The following is a 16,996-nucleotide window of genomic DNA, read 5'->3' as shown; positions in this document are numbered from 1 at the left end:
GTGATGGAACACCTTGTCCTTGGTGCCATCTTAAGGCATATCAAGGATAAGAGGGTTATGAGGGGCAGTCAACATGGCTTCACCAGGGGAAGTCATGCTTGACCAATCTCATGGCCTTTTATGAGGAAATAACACGGTGGATGGATGATGGCAGAGCGGTGGATGTGGTCTACCTTGACTTCAGCAAAGCATTTGACACAGTCTCCCACAGCATCCTCACAGCTAAATTGAGGAAGTGTGGACTGGATGATCAGGTAGTGAGGTGGACTGTGAACTGGCTGAAGGAGAGAAGCCAGAGAGTTGTAGTCTATGGGGCTGAGTCTAGTTGGAGGCCTGTAACTAGTGGAGTGCCTCAAGGGTCAGTACTGGGACTGGTATTATTTAATATATTCATCAAGGATTTAGATGAGGGAATTGAGTGTACTATCAGCAAGTTTGCTGATGACACTAAGCTGGGAGGAGTGGCTGACACGCCAGAAGGCTGTGCTGCCATCCAACGAGACCTGGACAGGCTGGAGAGTTGGGCAGGGAATAACTTGATGAAATATAACAAGGGAAAGTGTAGAGTCCTGCATCTGGGCAGGAACAACCCCAGGTTCCAGTATAGGTTGGGAAACGACCTGTTAGAGAGCAGTGTAGGGGAGAGGGACCTGGGGGTCCTAGTGGATGACAGGATGACCATGAGCCAACACTGTGCCCTTGTGGCCAAGAAGGCCAATGGCATCCTGGGGTGTATTAGAAGGGGGGTGGTTAGTAGGTCGAGAGAGGTCCTCCTTCCCCTCTACTCTGCCCTGGTGAGACCCCATCTGGAATATTGTGTCCAGTTCTGGGCCCCTCAGTTCAAGAAGGACAGGGACCTGCTGGAGAGAGTCCAGCACAGGGCAACAAAGATGATGAAGGGAGTGGAGCATCTCCCTTATGAGGAAAGACTGAGGGAGCTGGGTCTCTATAGTTTAGAGAAGAGGAGACTGAGGGGTGACCTTATTAGTGTCTATAAATATATAAAGGGGGAGTGTCACGAGGATGGAGGCAGGCTCTACTCAGTGGCAAACAATGATAGGACAAGGGGTAATGGGCACAAACTGGAACACAAGAGGTTCCACTTAAACTTGAGAAGAAACTTCTTCTCAGTGAGGGTGATAGAACACTGGAACAGGCTGCCCAGGGAGGTTGTGGAGTCTCCTTCCCTGGAGACATTCAAAACTCGCCTGGACACATTCCTGGGTGACATTATCTAGGTGTTCCTGCTCTGGCAGGGGGATTGGACTAGATGATCTTTCGAGGTCCCTTCCAATCTCTAGCATACTGTGATACTGTGATGTGTAATCAGAACAGCATTTTTTCGTACTGGAACCTACTATCCTTAGTTTAAGAGTCCACTAGTATCACTTGCCAGGAATTCAAAGGGCAATTTCTGCCCATGAAATGGATGCAATCAGAAAGAGGCTCATTTTATGAGGGCATGTTGTATGTCACTCAATGACTGTAAACTGGTTTGAAATATTCATGTAAAAGTGGTGCAGCAGTGCAAAGCAAAGCAGAAATAACAATGCAGGGTGACATGCCAGCCTTCATCAGAGGATGAGCTGTGGGGAGGCAGAAAATATATGAGTGTTGTAGCGGGACTTAAACCAATGTGAGGTGATGCATACCTGGGCAGTGGAATTATTCGAAATACCCATTTCATTGTTTAGGGCTATCTGCATAGACAAGTTGGCTCCTAAAGGTACCAGACCCATGACTGACACCAGCACTTTGCTGACACCACCATACAGTCACTCGAATCCACAGATTATTACAGGCACTCCAGAAAGCAAGAAATCTCCATCAAAGGAGGGCCTGTTGCTTCAGTTATGAGATTCTCACTAGAGAATGATCACCTCTGGGTCATACTGCAACACCTCCTTCTTTAATGATGTCTTTTCCTGTAACTGAGATGTTATTTATAGGATTATCCATCTTTTCTCATGTTCACAGAGTCAGGAATGAAGTAAACCAGAGCTCCTAATACTGGGGAAAGGAGCTTGAACATTTTTCAGGTTCATCAGCAACCTTAATAGTGTATTATAAATATAGACTGAGGAGTCTTGTCAGTAGAATGTAGCTGTTAATTTTAAGGCCTAAGAAAAGATATAGATGAGAAAGGTGGGCTTAATTTAATTAAATGTATATGTTTGAATGTATACATTTGGCTGTGCTGGCCACACCACGTCCTCTGTAGGCCATAGAGAGAACCCTGAGAGAACACTGGGGATTTTTTAAAAGAAGTTTTTTTTTAAAGAAGTAGAATTCTAAACCAAAGACAAATATCACCAAAGGAGCCAGATTTCATATTGCGTATGTTTAGGAGGCAAGTTGCAGGATAAATGGTTACTAACCATAGGAAATAATGGGCATGCTGGGTGTTTTCAGTTTAGGGTAGCTGCCAGACATACAGTTCACTGTGAACTTCTGCACAGTGCATGATAGCTGGACTTCACTCCTCACTTTCTCATGAGGTATTGCAGAAAACTTGACACATTTTAATACGGCATATCTCTGGGTGCAGATATTCAGACATGTGGTGAGGCTGCCCTTGGGGTTTGAGTGAAATTATCAACTAAATGAAATGATGCTAAGTGGATTTATACCTAGACGGGCTAAAGGCATCCAGTTGCTTCAGCTTTCATCCTTGTTTAAGAAAATGTTGTTGAGGTTTGGTGTACAGCTGGAGTTACAGTGGGAGTACTGGCGTTTTCCTCTCTGTTTTGGTGCTCAGCTATCGATGAGAGCCACTCACTCCCTTTATCTATTAATATTCACACTTGCTTCTTTCTTGTTAATATTCACAGTTGCCTCCACAGTAGAACTGATTAAAAATGTGCATTTTTGGAAGCTGCTTTCAAGCCACAAAATTGGCAGAACGTCTATTACTTTGTTTGCTTCTTCCATTTATGATCTCTAGGCAACGAGAAGTGTTTATGCAGGCTAGATTACAATGTATTAGTTATGTACACATGCAGATATATTTATAAAATACATATACGTTATATCCTGTATGAATATATTGTGTCACTAGTGTTTGTGCTTCCGTTTGCAGATCTCAAAGCACTCTACTGAGGCATCTAACCATATTTACCTCTTTCTTAGACATGGGGAAGCTGAGGTAGAAAGGGGATGTGGATTGTTTAAAACCACATTAACAGGTCAGCAAGAAAGGGAATCCAGGTCTTTGATTTCCAATACAGTGCTGCCCTGGTGGGCAGCGATATTCATCTAGTGCATGTGACTTCTTTCTTTTTGTTTTTAAAACACCTTCCTTTCCCTGGAAATTCTAACTCAATTGTTAAAGACAGAATTTTGTTGGTATTTTAGGAAGAGAAGATGTTTGTAAAGTGTGAAAACCAGATCCTGCTAGAACTTACGAGCAAAACTTGGTCAAAATCAATAGGATCAGGTCTCTGTTTGCAGGCCATAGTTTGAAGAAAAAGTAAATTTTGGTTTAAGACTCCTAATACCAAGCAAAAAAGGCTGTGACACGGGACGTTATGTCACTGATCCAGGATGAACTCACTCTTCCAGTTCAAATGCGTAAAATGCCCCTGATCCAGTGTGTTAACGTTTTAGTGGCAGGCTTTGTACAGGATCAGTTACTGTCTGTCTGCATCCCCCTAATTTTATGCGGGACGAGTAGCATCTGTCTTTCTGCAGCCAGCATAAAACTGACCTAATCTATGCATCAGGTCCTCGGGTGAATTTGACAGAAAAACAATGGTGTGGCCACATCCGAGCTGGATCAGTTGTGTCCTGCTGTCTAATCAGTGGTGCAGAGAACTTGCACTCTTACGGAAGTGTGGCCTTAGCTCTATGACCCCATCCCACTGCTGTTTCACACCCAGGTTTCCTTGCTCATTCCCATGTGCATCCACGGGGAACGGGGAAGGGAGCAGGCACTCTTCCTTCCCAGTTTCCCGAAACGGCAGGGAAATACTTGAGGCTGTCCTCCTGCAGTTCACCGCCCTGCATCTCCCCTTCTATTTTTACCAGCGCCGCCGCTACCGTGGCCACCCCTGCAACAACACGCTGAGAAAAACCGAGAGGCGCTAAAACCGCAGCGGGGCTACCAGCCCTGCTCCGCTACTCGGGGCTCAGGATAAGGGGATCCAGGCCATGACACCCCGGTGAGAGGCACGCCGCCTGCACCCACTGCTCCGGGTGCCTCTGCCCGCACCCCAGTACTGTTTTCCCTCTCCCCTGGTGGGGAATGCCAACCTACGGACGCTGTCGTCTTAAAGAGCGCAGGGGAGGGAGGGACTGTGTGGAAGGGAGGCGGGCGCCAGCACCAGCATCTCCCCGCCACCCGCCGCACGAAGGCGCGCTCCCGGCCGCCCGCACTCGCCGCCCCGGCCTCCAGCGCGCCGCCGCCTCCCCGGGCAGCGGGGACTCTCCCGCCCGGCCGGCCCAGGCACCCCCGGGGCTGCCGTAGGGCCGGGGGGAGGCGAGTGAGGCCTCGCCGCCTCCGGGGCGGTGGAGGGGGGGGCGCGGCTGCGGCGGAGCGGCCCTTCCTTCGCTCGGCGGCGGCTGCCGCAGGCGGCCCGGCCCCCATCTCCATCCTCATCTCCATCCTCATCTCCTCCATCCCAGGCCGACCGGTGCCGGTGCCGCCCCTCAGCCGCGCCCGCCCCCCGGCTGGCTTCGGCAGCGCGGCAGTGCCGGCGGGGCTATGGCTGCGGAGGAGGTGCTGCAGGGCGCGGACCATTACAAGAGCGAGATCGAGCGGCTGACCCGGGAACTCTCCGAGACGACCCATGAGAAGATCCAGGCGGCGGAGTATGGGCTGGTGGTGCTGGAGGAGAAGCTCACCCTCAAGCAGCAGTACGACGAGCTGGAGGCGGAGTATGACGGCCTGAAGCAGGAGCTGGAACAGCTGAAGGAGGTGAGAGAACCCGGGCTTTTGTCTCTCCCGGCTGCCCGAGCCTTGCCACCGAGTGCGGGGAGGTGCGGGAGCGCCCCACGCGTGTCCGTGTCCGCAGCCCTGTGAAGGTGGGCGAGCAACGGCGCTCGGGCCCTGGAGAGGCTGCGGGATGCGTGGGGCTGGGGAGGAGGGTTTTCCCGGGCTGGGGATCAGCAGGGACCGTAAGGACGGGTTACACAAGACTGCAGCCCCTTGCCCTGGGAAATTTCCTGGGGAGCAGTCCCAACTTCTGGTGACAGGGGGTTGCAGCAGAGCAGGGGGCCTTCAGTCATACCTGCATCGTCCAAGGCTTTTCTGTTTAGGAAGAGGAAATTAAACAGCCCGTAGGATGAGAGCTGAGCAAACCTAGAATGTAAGGACTCGGGCTGTATGTAAACAGTTGTCTGCAGTGTGTGGGGAGAGAGACAATTCATTCTGAAGTTATTTATAGACCTGCTTTATTCTGCCAGTGAGGGGAATTGCTGCCATTGAGAGGAGGGGAAGTAGCCGTACAATAGTCCCGAGGTCACCCCCCATCAATGGAAATTAAACTTCTGCGTCATGCTGAAAGGGTAAAATATTTATTGGAAACGCGTTTCTGGTTTATCTGTCAAATGTGTTTTTGTAACAGCCAGTGTACAGAGTAAGTGAGTACTACACCTTACCTTTCAGCTTCACTAAACGCGACTGAAAAATCATCACTGTTCCGATGTTCATCACTGAGGGAAGTAACTTGAGATCGCTACATTTTATGGTGTTTTAATACTCTCTTCGAATGTAACCAATTGCATACTTTGTACAGAGAAGATTAAGTATTGAACGTATATTATCCCAAATTTAAAAGGTATCTTTTTGTTCTACAAATATACATTCCTATCTGTAAAGTGCAGAAATTCTGTTCAGTCAGAAGTCATGAACATACTACATACTGAGGGAAGCCACTTAATAAACCTAGATTATACATGAACGTCGTCTTTAGAATACTAACCAATGCACTTTGAGAAATATTTTTAATAAAATAAAGGTTTCATTTTACTTGCAGGTAAATGAGTTATGCCACAGACTTAGCTCAGTGTCCAGAGGAGTTGAAAAAAAAAATAAACCTATGTTCAATAAGAAAAATAAAGTTGTTTTTCAGAAAAAAATCTATTGATCTCCTTAAACTTGATCTCTGCCTCCCCACCCCCCCCCCCCAGACTATGCAGTGGGCTCGGGGCTTTGAGACCAGTAGTCACAGGTTGAGGGGTAGAGATACATAACTTGCACTGACAGGAAGGCAGTGCTATTTGAAATGACCTGGCAGTAATAAAGGAACAAAATTAAGGGGAAACATGCAATGGCTGTTTCCCCATCATATAATGTACAAAAGCTGACTTCTGAAGATCAGAAACCAGGATGACACGTGAGTGCAAATGGCCCCAGGTAGAAGGGATACAGCAAGGGATTGAATTGACATTATTAAACTAGAGAGATTAGTCAACACGATTAACTGAAATCAAAGATGGACACAAATTCTCTTTCTGTTTACCTCCTGTGGAAGTCAATGGGATTGCATGGTCTGCAGCCCAGAATGTCTCCTGTGGGGCTGTGCCTTCATGCTGTGCCAACCACAGCATGGACACTGAGGATATCCACGGAGAGAGGAAGAAGAGAAATCCTGTAGCTTGCCTGATGCCAAGCAAGAGTGGAGCCTTTCCAGTTTCCAGTCCAGGCCTGGGGCTCTCAATTCCAGTGCTTTCCTTAGCTGCAGGTAGAATGTTTCCATCCCCCACCTAGCTGCAAGAGATTTTTTCCTTGCTTCTAACCTCTGTAGGAGAAACCACATTGATTCTTACTGCACGTGCAGCCCTGCAAAGGAGAATCTGTTCATATCCCTTCCAGTTGTAGTCTTCTATCTTCTCTTGTTACCTGTTTGCATTATGACTGTTCCCTGAGTACAAATCAGACTCACCGTGAGACATAAGCAAATGGTACCTCTGACAACACTAGCGAGGCAGAATTCAGGTGGTTTGGGCAGTGTTGTGGAGACTTGAGGGTGTAGCTTCTGGGGCTGTAGAGTTCTGTCTGAAAGCACACCAAGTGGCAGAAGTTCAAAGACAGCTTCTTTTTATGAAGGCTCTGTCCAGGATGCATGGAGGAGTGTCTTTGTGCACTTTCTCCAGCAGGCCCTGCAGAGGATGTGCTGGGCAATGGCCTGGATGAGGTATGCATGGTGAGACATCAAAATGCCATGACTGATTAATGGGAGCCAGTAAGACTCCCAGTATGTCAGTGTGGATGCATGCTTCTGCTCTTACCTCACTTCATCTGCACCCTCTCTGAAGTCATACTGAGGTGTAGAAATTAGACCTCAGGTTTGCGCTGAAACAAATAGTTTATCCATTCATGAGGAATAGTAGGTGCAAGGGTGTGGGCAGGATTGTGCTTAGAACTATTATCACTCCCGAAGACTTCCTCTGAGCAGATTCAATTACTGGGGTAGAATTCTATTGAGACAAGTCTTCATTTTTTTAACTGTTTCGTTATTGTTGTTAGGAGCTCATTATATTTATTGCTCAAACAGTGCTGCCCATCTTTAACTACTCAGTCATGGCTTAGCAATCAAGGATTTGAAGTCTTCTTCCATGCTCCTTGGCAGTTCAAAACTCCAGTGAACTTCAGCAGTGACGTTTTCATATAGATTGCAACACAGAGCCTTGGCTATACAATAATTTCCATTGCTGGATAGTGCAATGGGAAAGTAAGGCCATCATAGGATGTTGAAGTAAAAGCCAATTGCAATACATTACATTAAATATTAATACTTGTATACAGGATATATGCTATCCACCTTGCAATATGAATTGTTTTAGTAATCTCCGATGTTTCTTGTGCTGTATTCAGAGGTCTGCTTTAGCCCAAGACTTTGATGTTTTGGGCCATGAGATTGATTTACATTACAAAAAGTTTAAAGTTCTGATCAGTGACCTAAGAAGGACTATTTCTTCCAAATTAGAGCAGTTATTACACATGTAAGCTGTCCAGGAAAGATGCAATACACCTATCAGCTACCAAGCTTATGTTTTCAGAAATGAACTGAATGGTAGGAATGTGACAAGGTAAACTCTGTTGTGTTGACTTTAACAGCACTCAGTGTTATGAGATGGAGTGCTTGTGGTCCTCATGCTAGGCAAGACTGTAGTGTTACAAAACATCGTTATTTTAAAAGCTTTATTAATATTCTTTTATTTTTTTAATTATTTTCAGCCTGTAAATGATGTGTCTGTGTTTTGTTTAACTACATCTCAAAGTAGTGGAATTTTGGGCTGTTAGGAAAACCACTATAGTTTTGGGGCCCTTGTTCAGAAAGTTACTTTAGCAGATACGCCTTTTAACCTGCAGTTCATAATGATGCAGAAAATAAGACTCATTGCTGCTGGTCATGGGAGTAAAGGCTGGCTATTTTCACTGTCTTGCCGAGTTGGGAGTTTAGTTACCAGCATATTTTATGAAAAATGTTTTTCAGTGGTTTTCGTATCTGGCCTTACATGGTCACATTGCTGTATGGATAATATTTGTTGTTTTCATTCTTTTAATGAATTGTGAAATGGCTTGATACTGATCTTGCCTGGGCTGTCTGTTATAGCTGTCCCTGCTTTAGCAGGGGGATGGACAAGATGATCTCAAGAGTTCTCTTCCAGCCTCAGCCATTCTGTGACTAATTCCTGTGCACTGGTGGCCTGTAATATTTTTAAAGTGGAGTAATATCAGTCACATCTAGTCATGATAAAATGGGGATGGAAGGCAGCTTAGGTCGTCAACTCCATCAGACATCTGAGAAATCCTAAGCAGGTAGTTCTCTTTAAGAATCAAACCTTGAACATTAGCAGCCAAGTAGATCCTCAAGTCCCTGTCTTTGACTCCCTCTCTAACTGACTAATGTCAGCAATATCCCACTTGGCTTCTTGGCTTTTATGTATTTCATTCTGTGGAGACAACCTGTTCTCCTGAAATGCACATTGAAATTGCTGTCTATCTGATACCTAGGTTGAAGATGCAATTTGCTTTAGTTTGAACGCAGTTATCTTTGGTGAATTGTTGGCAGCCAGGCTACTGGTGAGCAGCTCAGTCGTTGGCAGGTCAAAATTTCCTGTGTTCTTTATCTCACAAAGATGTATCAATGTTTATGAAGTACTTAGTTTAATAAGGCTTTCACAGACATGGAGCTGAAGGTCTCTCTGGCAGCTTCTTTTATGTTCTGCTCTTCTCTGCACTACTTTAGCACAGGTGACTCAAGCTCCATCTCCCCACTCTTCTGCCATGTTGCTACACCCTCAGGTTCCCCACTGTTCTCCAAAGCCTCTTGCACGTCTGCTGCTGGAGGCACCTCTGCCTCTCCCACCTTTGACATGTACAGTTGGCAGGACTTCTCTGGATGCAAAAAGGACAGAAGAGGGGGAGACTCCCTATGCCATTACAGCCTTGTGAAATGGGAATTGCTCTACACACCTGTCTGCATCACAGGATGCTTAGAAAAGCTCATGAATCCCAATGAGATGTTCTGAATTTTCACCAAAGCTGAACGTGTCCCAAATACATAACTTGTGAACTGCAAACTGATGTCATCTCAGTATATCTTTGCAACTCCCTTCGAGTGACAGCGTCTGTAGGCTTGTGCCAGATGAGGCTGAACATTTTCAGATTGGCCTGATCTCAACAGTTTGTCCGTGGTGTCTGTTCATGTTGTGTCACTCAGAAAGGCCCTGCTGCCTAGCACCCAGCTCAAAGATGAGGAAAGGGCAAGGGTGAGTAAGTTGCAGACCTGGAAGGGACAGTACTCAACTGCTCTTTGCAGCATTGTCTTCTCCAGAGCCCATCCAACACTACCTCTGTCTCTAAGTTGTACACTTCTCATGGAAGAGAAGTTTATTTTGGGGGGTGCTCTTATAAGGAATGCCTTGACAAAAGCAAGCAGCATCTTGCAAAACTTTCATTCAATTATTACAGGCTGGGGACTGGCTGACTGGGGATCAGGTCTATGGCAATAGACCTGGGGATCCTGGAGGGATAGCAAGCTGAGCATGGGCCAGCAGTGTGCCCTGACACTGAGAAGGCTAACAGCATCCTGTTTTTAGCAGAAGCAAAACTTGTAGGTTGATAGAAATTATTATAACTTTCAAATTGATACTTGTTAGACTTCATCTAGAAAACAGCATCCAGTTTTGGGCTCCCCTAATGCAAGAAATACATAAATAAACTGGGTTGAGTTCAGCAAACGGCCACCAAAATGGTCAAGAGCTGAAGCACCAGTGCTGTGACAAGAGGCTAAGGGGGCTGAGCCTGTTCAGCCTAGGAAAAAACGCTGTGGGGGACCAAGCAGCAGCCTGCTCGTACATACAGGGAGGTTATTGAGAAGACAGGCTCTTTACAATAGTGAATGGTGGTAAGATGAGAGACAACTGACATAAATTGAAACTAGACTGGATTTCAGGTAGACCTGTTTCCCCCTGAGCACAAGCAGTGCCACAGGTTCCTACAGATGCTGTGCAGTCTCCTTCCATGGGGGTTTTCAAGCCACAGCTGGATACAGCCCTAAGGAAGTGGTCTGAGCTGTAGGTAGGAGTTTGGACTCGAGAATAAAGGAGGAAGACAGCAAGGGACCTTGAGCAATGCAAGGTTTCTGAGGGTGCCCACTTGCCTAGTGAAATTTCAGTAGCAGCTTGCTGTGAGTTAGCCAATGCATAACAGCATGCTGCCTGGAAACAATGACCATTAGCTGAGCCATAGCATCACTTCATGCTTGAATTTAATTTTTTCATCCTTGTCATTAAGCCTGCATTGACCTGAGGTTACCAAGGGTATAGTTTGATGTGCTCATCTCTCAGCAAGACAATTCTGCAACTCTCTTTGTCATTCTGCTCCTGTTCTGGCTCTCAGCTGTGCAACTGTTCCTACTGTCACACCAGGGTAGAAAAATGACCTCAGTTAAAAATAACTGAGGAGGGGGTGTATGCTATCTGTAACCCAGATTGAGCCAGATCAGGTAACCACGTGTACCTGTATTGCCAAAAAGTCAGCATGAGGGTAGGAATGGATGCTGAGGAAAGAGGGGGATGGGATGGGCTGCTTAAACAAGTACCAGTGTTAGGAGATGCTCATCAAATTACAGCAGGATTGCTTCCTCTAAGAGGAAATGAATCCTGTGCATTAGCCTACAGAAAACATAAGCAGCTGAAATCATCTTAGGGGAAATTAGAGCTATTGCTGGAGCTTTGGCAGCATGCAAAGAAATATGTAGATGAACCTTCCAGTAATTGCATTGTATCCTTATGAGCCAGTACAGACAAATATGTGATTTTAGTCCTCCTACAGCAGCCAACCCTAAAACAATGATAGTCAGCTTTAAACATTGGGGGCTCATGTATTCCTAAAATAAATCTAAATAAAGTTCAATTTGTTTTCTCCCAATAGATAAATTATTTCCTTATTTCACTCTTTCATCGAAGAAATCCCTTTCTAATCTGAGGGATTCTGATTGAATCAGTCATCTGGGTTGAACTCCTCAGAGCTAACTGGAAGTTGCAACTGGATTTTATGTCATGAAAAAGTTATTTTTCCATAGGCTTTCTAGAAAATACTGGATTAGTACCAATCTAAAATAACTGATTGAGGTGTTAATGTGTGAGACAGGCATTATTACCGTGAACTACTTCCCATCTAAGAGTCGAGAATGTAAAATTAAGGTTCACTGAGGAAATTTTAATCTAAAGGTCCACATCTGTTTAGAACAAGGCCTTTTGGAATGGATTAAAAAATACTTTGTTATCATCTCTTCACCTTTCTTTAAGTGAAATATTTTTCCTTTCCTTCTGTATTGCATTGTGTATTTTAGGGGTGTGTGTGCAGTCTGTATGCACAACAGCAATCAGACTGAACACCTGGCTTTATTGAAACTGCAACTAGGGGCAAAACAATGGTGGAGAAAATAAAATTTGGCATAAAACAGTAATTTGTGAACATTCATCACGGTATAATGAGCAGCATTCTCAAAGTCAGATGCACAGTGTAAATTTGCACCTGGGCAACTTTTGTATACCTTATGGGATTGGAGGAAAATACATGCAAGATCATACATTTTTCTGGCTGTATTGAGGGTTTCTAGAAAAAGAGCTTTCTTTTTGAACAACCTTTCAATTTTTCAAATGAGCTCAGATATGTTTGTTCTTCAGCACCTCATTTGCTCCAATGTTTTTGCATTGGTGCTGCATTTAGCATATGGACAATGGGAATAAAATGTGATTCGTCACTTGGTCCTGCATCCCTCATGGCTCTGCTACATTCAAGGGCTTTGCTGCACAGTTGCCTTTGCTGTGGATTTCCCTTCCATATTTGTCTGGTACCTGAGGGGGTAATGTTTAATTCAATACAATTCTGTACTGTACATTTTTTGTCATTGGGATGATTTTAATTTATAATGGCAGAGACTGAAAAGCATGCATTCATTTCTGCTGAACTGTCTTACATTAGTGGCATGACTTTCATAGCCCTCTCCTTTCCTCATTTCCTTGTGAACTCAACAACACTCTATTTATGGGGAAAGCTATTTTCCTAATCTGGAGGAATTGATATGGCATGTAGAGACATGAATGTGCACTTTGTCGCTTTACCCACTTGCATCACTAACAGCAGATGACCATGAGGAGAAACCACCAGTTTTTCATACTATGCTGGGAAAGCGTTCAGTGAGTACAGACCAGCTACAGATGGAAGTAGTTAGGGCTAGTTAGAAGGTGAAAAATGCATCTCAGCAAGGGTAGGTGCCTAAAGATGAAGCAAGCAGGTTGAAAATAAGATAGGTTGCAGATTAGTGTTTCAGAGGGGACTCTACTTCTCTGCAGAGGGTAACATTAAAAATAATTTTGGGATTATAATATTTGTGTTTCTCAATTTCTTTCACTATCAAAATTTAATTAACTTAATAGCTGAAAGAAAAGCAAGCCACTGTCCTAAATCTATGGTTTTGGGACAGACCTGTGAAAACTATTAACACCCAAAGGCTTTCACCAAGACTGAAATTGGTCCACTCACGTTTTTTGCATCTCTCTTGTGGTTCCTTCTCCGTCTGCAGCCCATCGTTTTCTGCCTCTCATTCTTGCACAGCATTTGACTCCTGTCTGTGATTTGCGTACTTTTAAGTCTTTTTTTTTTTTTCAGTCTTTGCCCTACATCTTAATTAGTGTTGATTTGCTGCTCTATAAGACATGGAGCTGAATTTTTTATATTAAGGACCCATTTTGTCATTGTGTGAATGCAAGAAATCTGGCCATTTGTGGCAGACTGTGCTTCCTTTCCATGCTCATATATTGCTCATATATTGCAATGACATGAGGAAATCCTAAAAATACTTAGAAATGTTGTTTTAGCATAGGCTGAAAATGAAAGAACAGAGGATTTGTCATCTCTGCTTTGTAGCAGCCTCACCATTAAAATAATCCTTGAAAAGATCATTTTTTAAGGCAGCTTTGACATTGGGTTGGCTGTGTGTGTGCACAGGAAGAAGATACCTTTTCATAAGGTTTTGTAAAAAAATCAACCTTTTAAAAATTATTTTTATTGTATAGTTTCTGGGGTTGTTTATTTATTTAACCCCAGACAGGAAAATTGATGCCCAGTGAGATTAGATAATGCACTGAGCCATTATGATCAATGCCAGGAGTGTGGCCCATTGCCCATTACAGCCCTGCCATACTTTATCCATCGCTCTTGCTCCCCTGAATCACACCTAATTTGCCTCTACACTGTACAGATGTGTTAAAGCCATCTATACAGCAGCAAGTTTTCCAGGGCTAGTAGTAGCATATGCAGTACTATTCTTAACCAAGAAGCATAAATGATGTCCTCAGTCACCAGTTAGTTACCATTCACTTCAGTCAATCAATTCTGGGGACATTTCAACTAAATTATATAAACTTTATTTTTCCTTGCTGTTGTTTTTTCACCTGTGTTTGTTTAGTTTTGTGATCTCTTGGAGTGCACAGCAGATGCATGGCTAGGAGGGGTTAGCAGGGACAACGTCATGAGTTAGGTTAGGTATGCACTCTGGGAAGTTTATCCACAGCAAACAGCCTTTCCTTGGTTCCCCTAGTTACTGTGAATGGATTTAAAAGTTGGTGTACTGCAAATAAACTGTGAAGTGCTGCTTTTCATTGCTGACTGATGGCTACATCCATGGAGGGAAGCTGGAAGTTGTTAACAGCTGCAATTTTGACTTCTGGTTTGGATACTTAAAGGAGGATAACCAGCTCCTTGTCCATCTTTGTAAAGCTCAGATAGGAAGAGGGAAGAGGATCAGTGAGCCTTTAAGGATAACAATAAGAATTTGGGACCAGCTCCTTGTCCATCTTTGTAAAGCTCAGATAGGAAGAGGGAAGAGGATCAGTGAGCCTTTAAGGATAACAATAACAATTTGGGTCAGGCAAAGGGAACAGGTGGCTTGGTGAAATAATTCATTTATAAAAGCTTGGCTGTTGGCCAGACATGAACACAGCATGATTTGGATTTAATCTTGCTTAGGACTGGAGTCTTGTCTACTCAGATCCACATGGCAGGATGCAGGATGCCAAAGTGCACTGAATCCTGGCCCCATATTATCAGCACGACAGAGCTCTCAACTTTTTTTTGGATTTGAGTCTTAAGAGAACTAGAGCATTTGGTATGGGGGGGACATGGAGAGTTCACAACTGGGTTAAACCATCTGTGTAGGCATAACCTCTAGTTCTCAATTTGATGGCTAGTCCAGGATATAACTGTTGCCCAACTTGAATCTGCTTCCTCTTATTAAACATGTGCTCTAATAGCTTGTAACTTGTACATTTCATAAGATTAATAAAGACAAATTGGTTTGTTCCTTTTTTTTTTTTTTTATGTGGGTAGGAGTTTTTCTCATATCCTGAATTCCTCACAGAGTTTTTACAAAGCACTAGAAGGTTGCATTGGTCTAAATAATTCCAGGTGTTTGCACAGCAATGGCAAACATGCAGAGTTCATCCAAGTTTACTTGAGGGGAACATTTGCATTCAGTCCTTTCTTTCTGTGATAACTGCATGTGATTCCCACCTACAAACAGGAAAGGTTTCATTTAAGTAACTCATGTGAAGAGTGCTATTTCTCAGGATCATTTACAGCAGGTATGACCTGAAGACCAGTGTTGAAGTCCTGGCTACATGGGTAAGTAAAAGATAAAGCAGAGCGATGATTTAATCGCTGAGTCTGTGCCCAGCACCTGTTGGCAAACAGCACTGTCATCAAGATGTAAGTGATAAAATCTGTTATAAATTGAAAATTCGGATTTCTTCCCACCAAAAAATGGAGAACTGGCATAACTGTAATTACTGGATCCCAAATATGAGCTTATTCTTGCAGGCTGATGAATTTTCATAACTCTGCTGAGCTTCCGTAACTGATCATATGCATGCATTTGGCTAGCCCCAAATGTGGAAGGGCAAGGTAAAAAAAAAAAAACAACAAAACCAGAACAACAAACATAAAACCCAGCAGAAACTTGGAGGAATGAGTTTTCAGCTGACATGTATCTTCCATCTGCAGTGAGCTAAAAATGTGCACTAGATCAATTACAAATCCATAAAATCTCAGTCATAAGTCTGGGTCCTTGGTGACAAATTTTTAAGTAAAATGTAAGGATATGGTAACAAGGACTCCTCTGTAAAAGAAAGTGTATGATATATAGCTATATATAAGAGAAACAGGGGTTAGATGAAATATAATTGTCTATGTATACAAGTATGGGAGATGGAGGCACATGACGTGTTAGGAGTGCATTACTTTGGGCATTAGGTAATTCTATTTCTTCGGTATTAGGTAAGTTGTTATTTTTTCTGCCAGCCAAGGGCTGATGGTTGCCATCTGATAATAACAAGACTTTCTCTTAAGATGCTGTAAGCTCAGCTGTATAAAAATAGTAGCAAATCAGAAACAACATAGTTGAATGATAACATTTTTTCCGTATATGCTGAATTTTAAGTTACAGTGACACTATGTTTGCTTAGATATTTATTATTCCTAAAATGCAATCCATATTAAAATGATATTTGGACCCTAAAGTCTGTATTTTAGTTATTGTGGAAAACATTGGGTTTGCTCTATTAAGCAGGCTTAGCAACCTTGTGTTGAAACCAGTATGACTTCTTTTTGTGCAGAGACTTTGACATTACAGATCACACTTGTCTGTGTGACTATATGTAGATTTTGGGATACACATTTAGGCTTCTGGCTTTAAAAAATTTTACTGTAATCTATTTAATGCTGTTACATGGTTTGTGATTTCAAATGTTTTCTGCCTTCTTGCTTGTGGAGAGGTATTTGTTCAAGGATAGAAAAGGCATGATGCCTTAAATACAGCTTTAGCACTTGGTGGTTGAAAAGTACTTTGCTCAGTGCTCCTTGGGCTGACATTAGGGACATTTGGAGTCATGCCTATGTCTTACGGCTGTTGAATTTGCTTTTGTAGCACATTAGACTGATGAGAAGACAAATCTAAAATGAGGATATAAGCCTTCTTTGGGTATAACTAACCCTTTCCCTGAGTATAACACAGAGAGTTGCAGTTAAAGACCATACTGTGCACATATTTTATTCTGTGAAGAACTCTTATTTGTAAGATTCTTCTTGAAATGTGGCTTCTGGTTTCTTTACCTGTGAGAACTTGAGTTAGGCATCAACAGCTGACACTAGGCTGGGTACGGAGAGTTGCTGTTTACTTGCTGTTGCCTATGGATCTGCTTGTTGATTATTCCACCCTGAAGAAGTGGGTCTGGAAAAGGGGATGCTGAATTCTGCTCCAAAACCCTGTTGCAGAGACTCTTCTCCTGTCAGGTTCCTCAGCTGAGTTGTTTCTTTAGGGAAGCAATCTGGTTAAAAGTGAGAGGCCTCTATTTCAAGTCTTTTATCACTTATTTTTTTTTAGCAGAAAGTAACCTACTGCTTGAAAAGGAGTCCAAAATCTGATAAGCAACATTTTTAGGAGCTTGAATTTCAATGCTTTTTGCTGTCTGTGGAGAAAGGAAT

The 16,996-nt window shown here is 43.6% G+C and overlaps 1 protein-coding gene across 10 annotated transcripts in view; it reads left to right on the top strand.

The window, feature by feature from the left end:
* The first annotated feature begins 4,350 nt into the window (after positions 1 to 4,350).
* The window catches only part of BICD1 (BICD cargo adaptor 1), a 171,336-nt gene continuing 158,690 nt past the window's right edge, over positions 4,351 to 16,996 (top strand). For 3 of the 10 annotated variants that reach the window (XM_062616533.1, XM_062616536.1, XM_062616535.1), the window contains exon 1: positions 4,364 to 4,915. In XM_062616533.1, coding sequence (XP_062472517.1) covers positions 4,703 to 4,915 — 213 coding nt within the window. In that variant the 5' untranslated portion in view covers positions 4,364 to 4,702. Of the gene's footprint in view, positions 4,916 to 5,975; positions 6,116 to 16,996 lie in introns of those variants that run through there. The other 7 variants (XM_062616530.1, XM_062616538.1, XM_062616531.1 and 4 more) reach the window with 5 other exon arrangements.

Source organism: Pezoporus occidentalis, unplaced genomic scaffold, assembly GCF_034315485.1.
Source record: "Pezoporus occidentalis ecotype Australia unplaced genomic scaffold, CSIRO_AGI_Poc_V1 ctg19, whole genome shotgun sequence".
Taxonomy (NCBI): Eukaryota; Metazoa; Chordata; class Aves; order Psittaciformes; family Psittacidae; genus Pezoporus; species Pezoporus occidentalis.
This window is presented reverse-complemented; position numbering and strand designations above follow the sequence as displayed.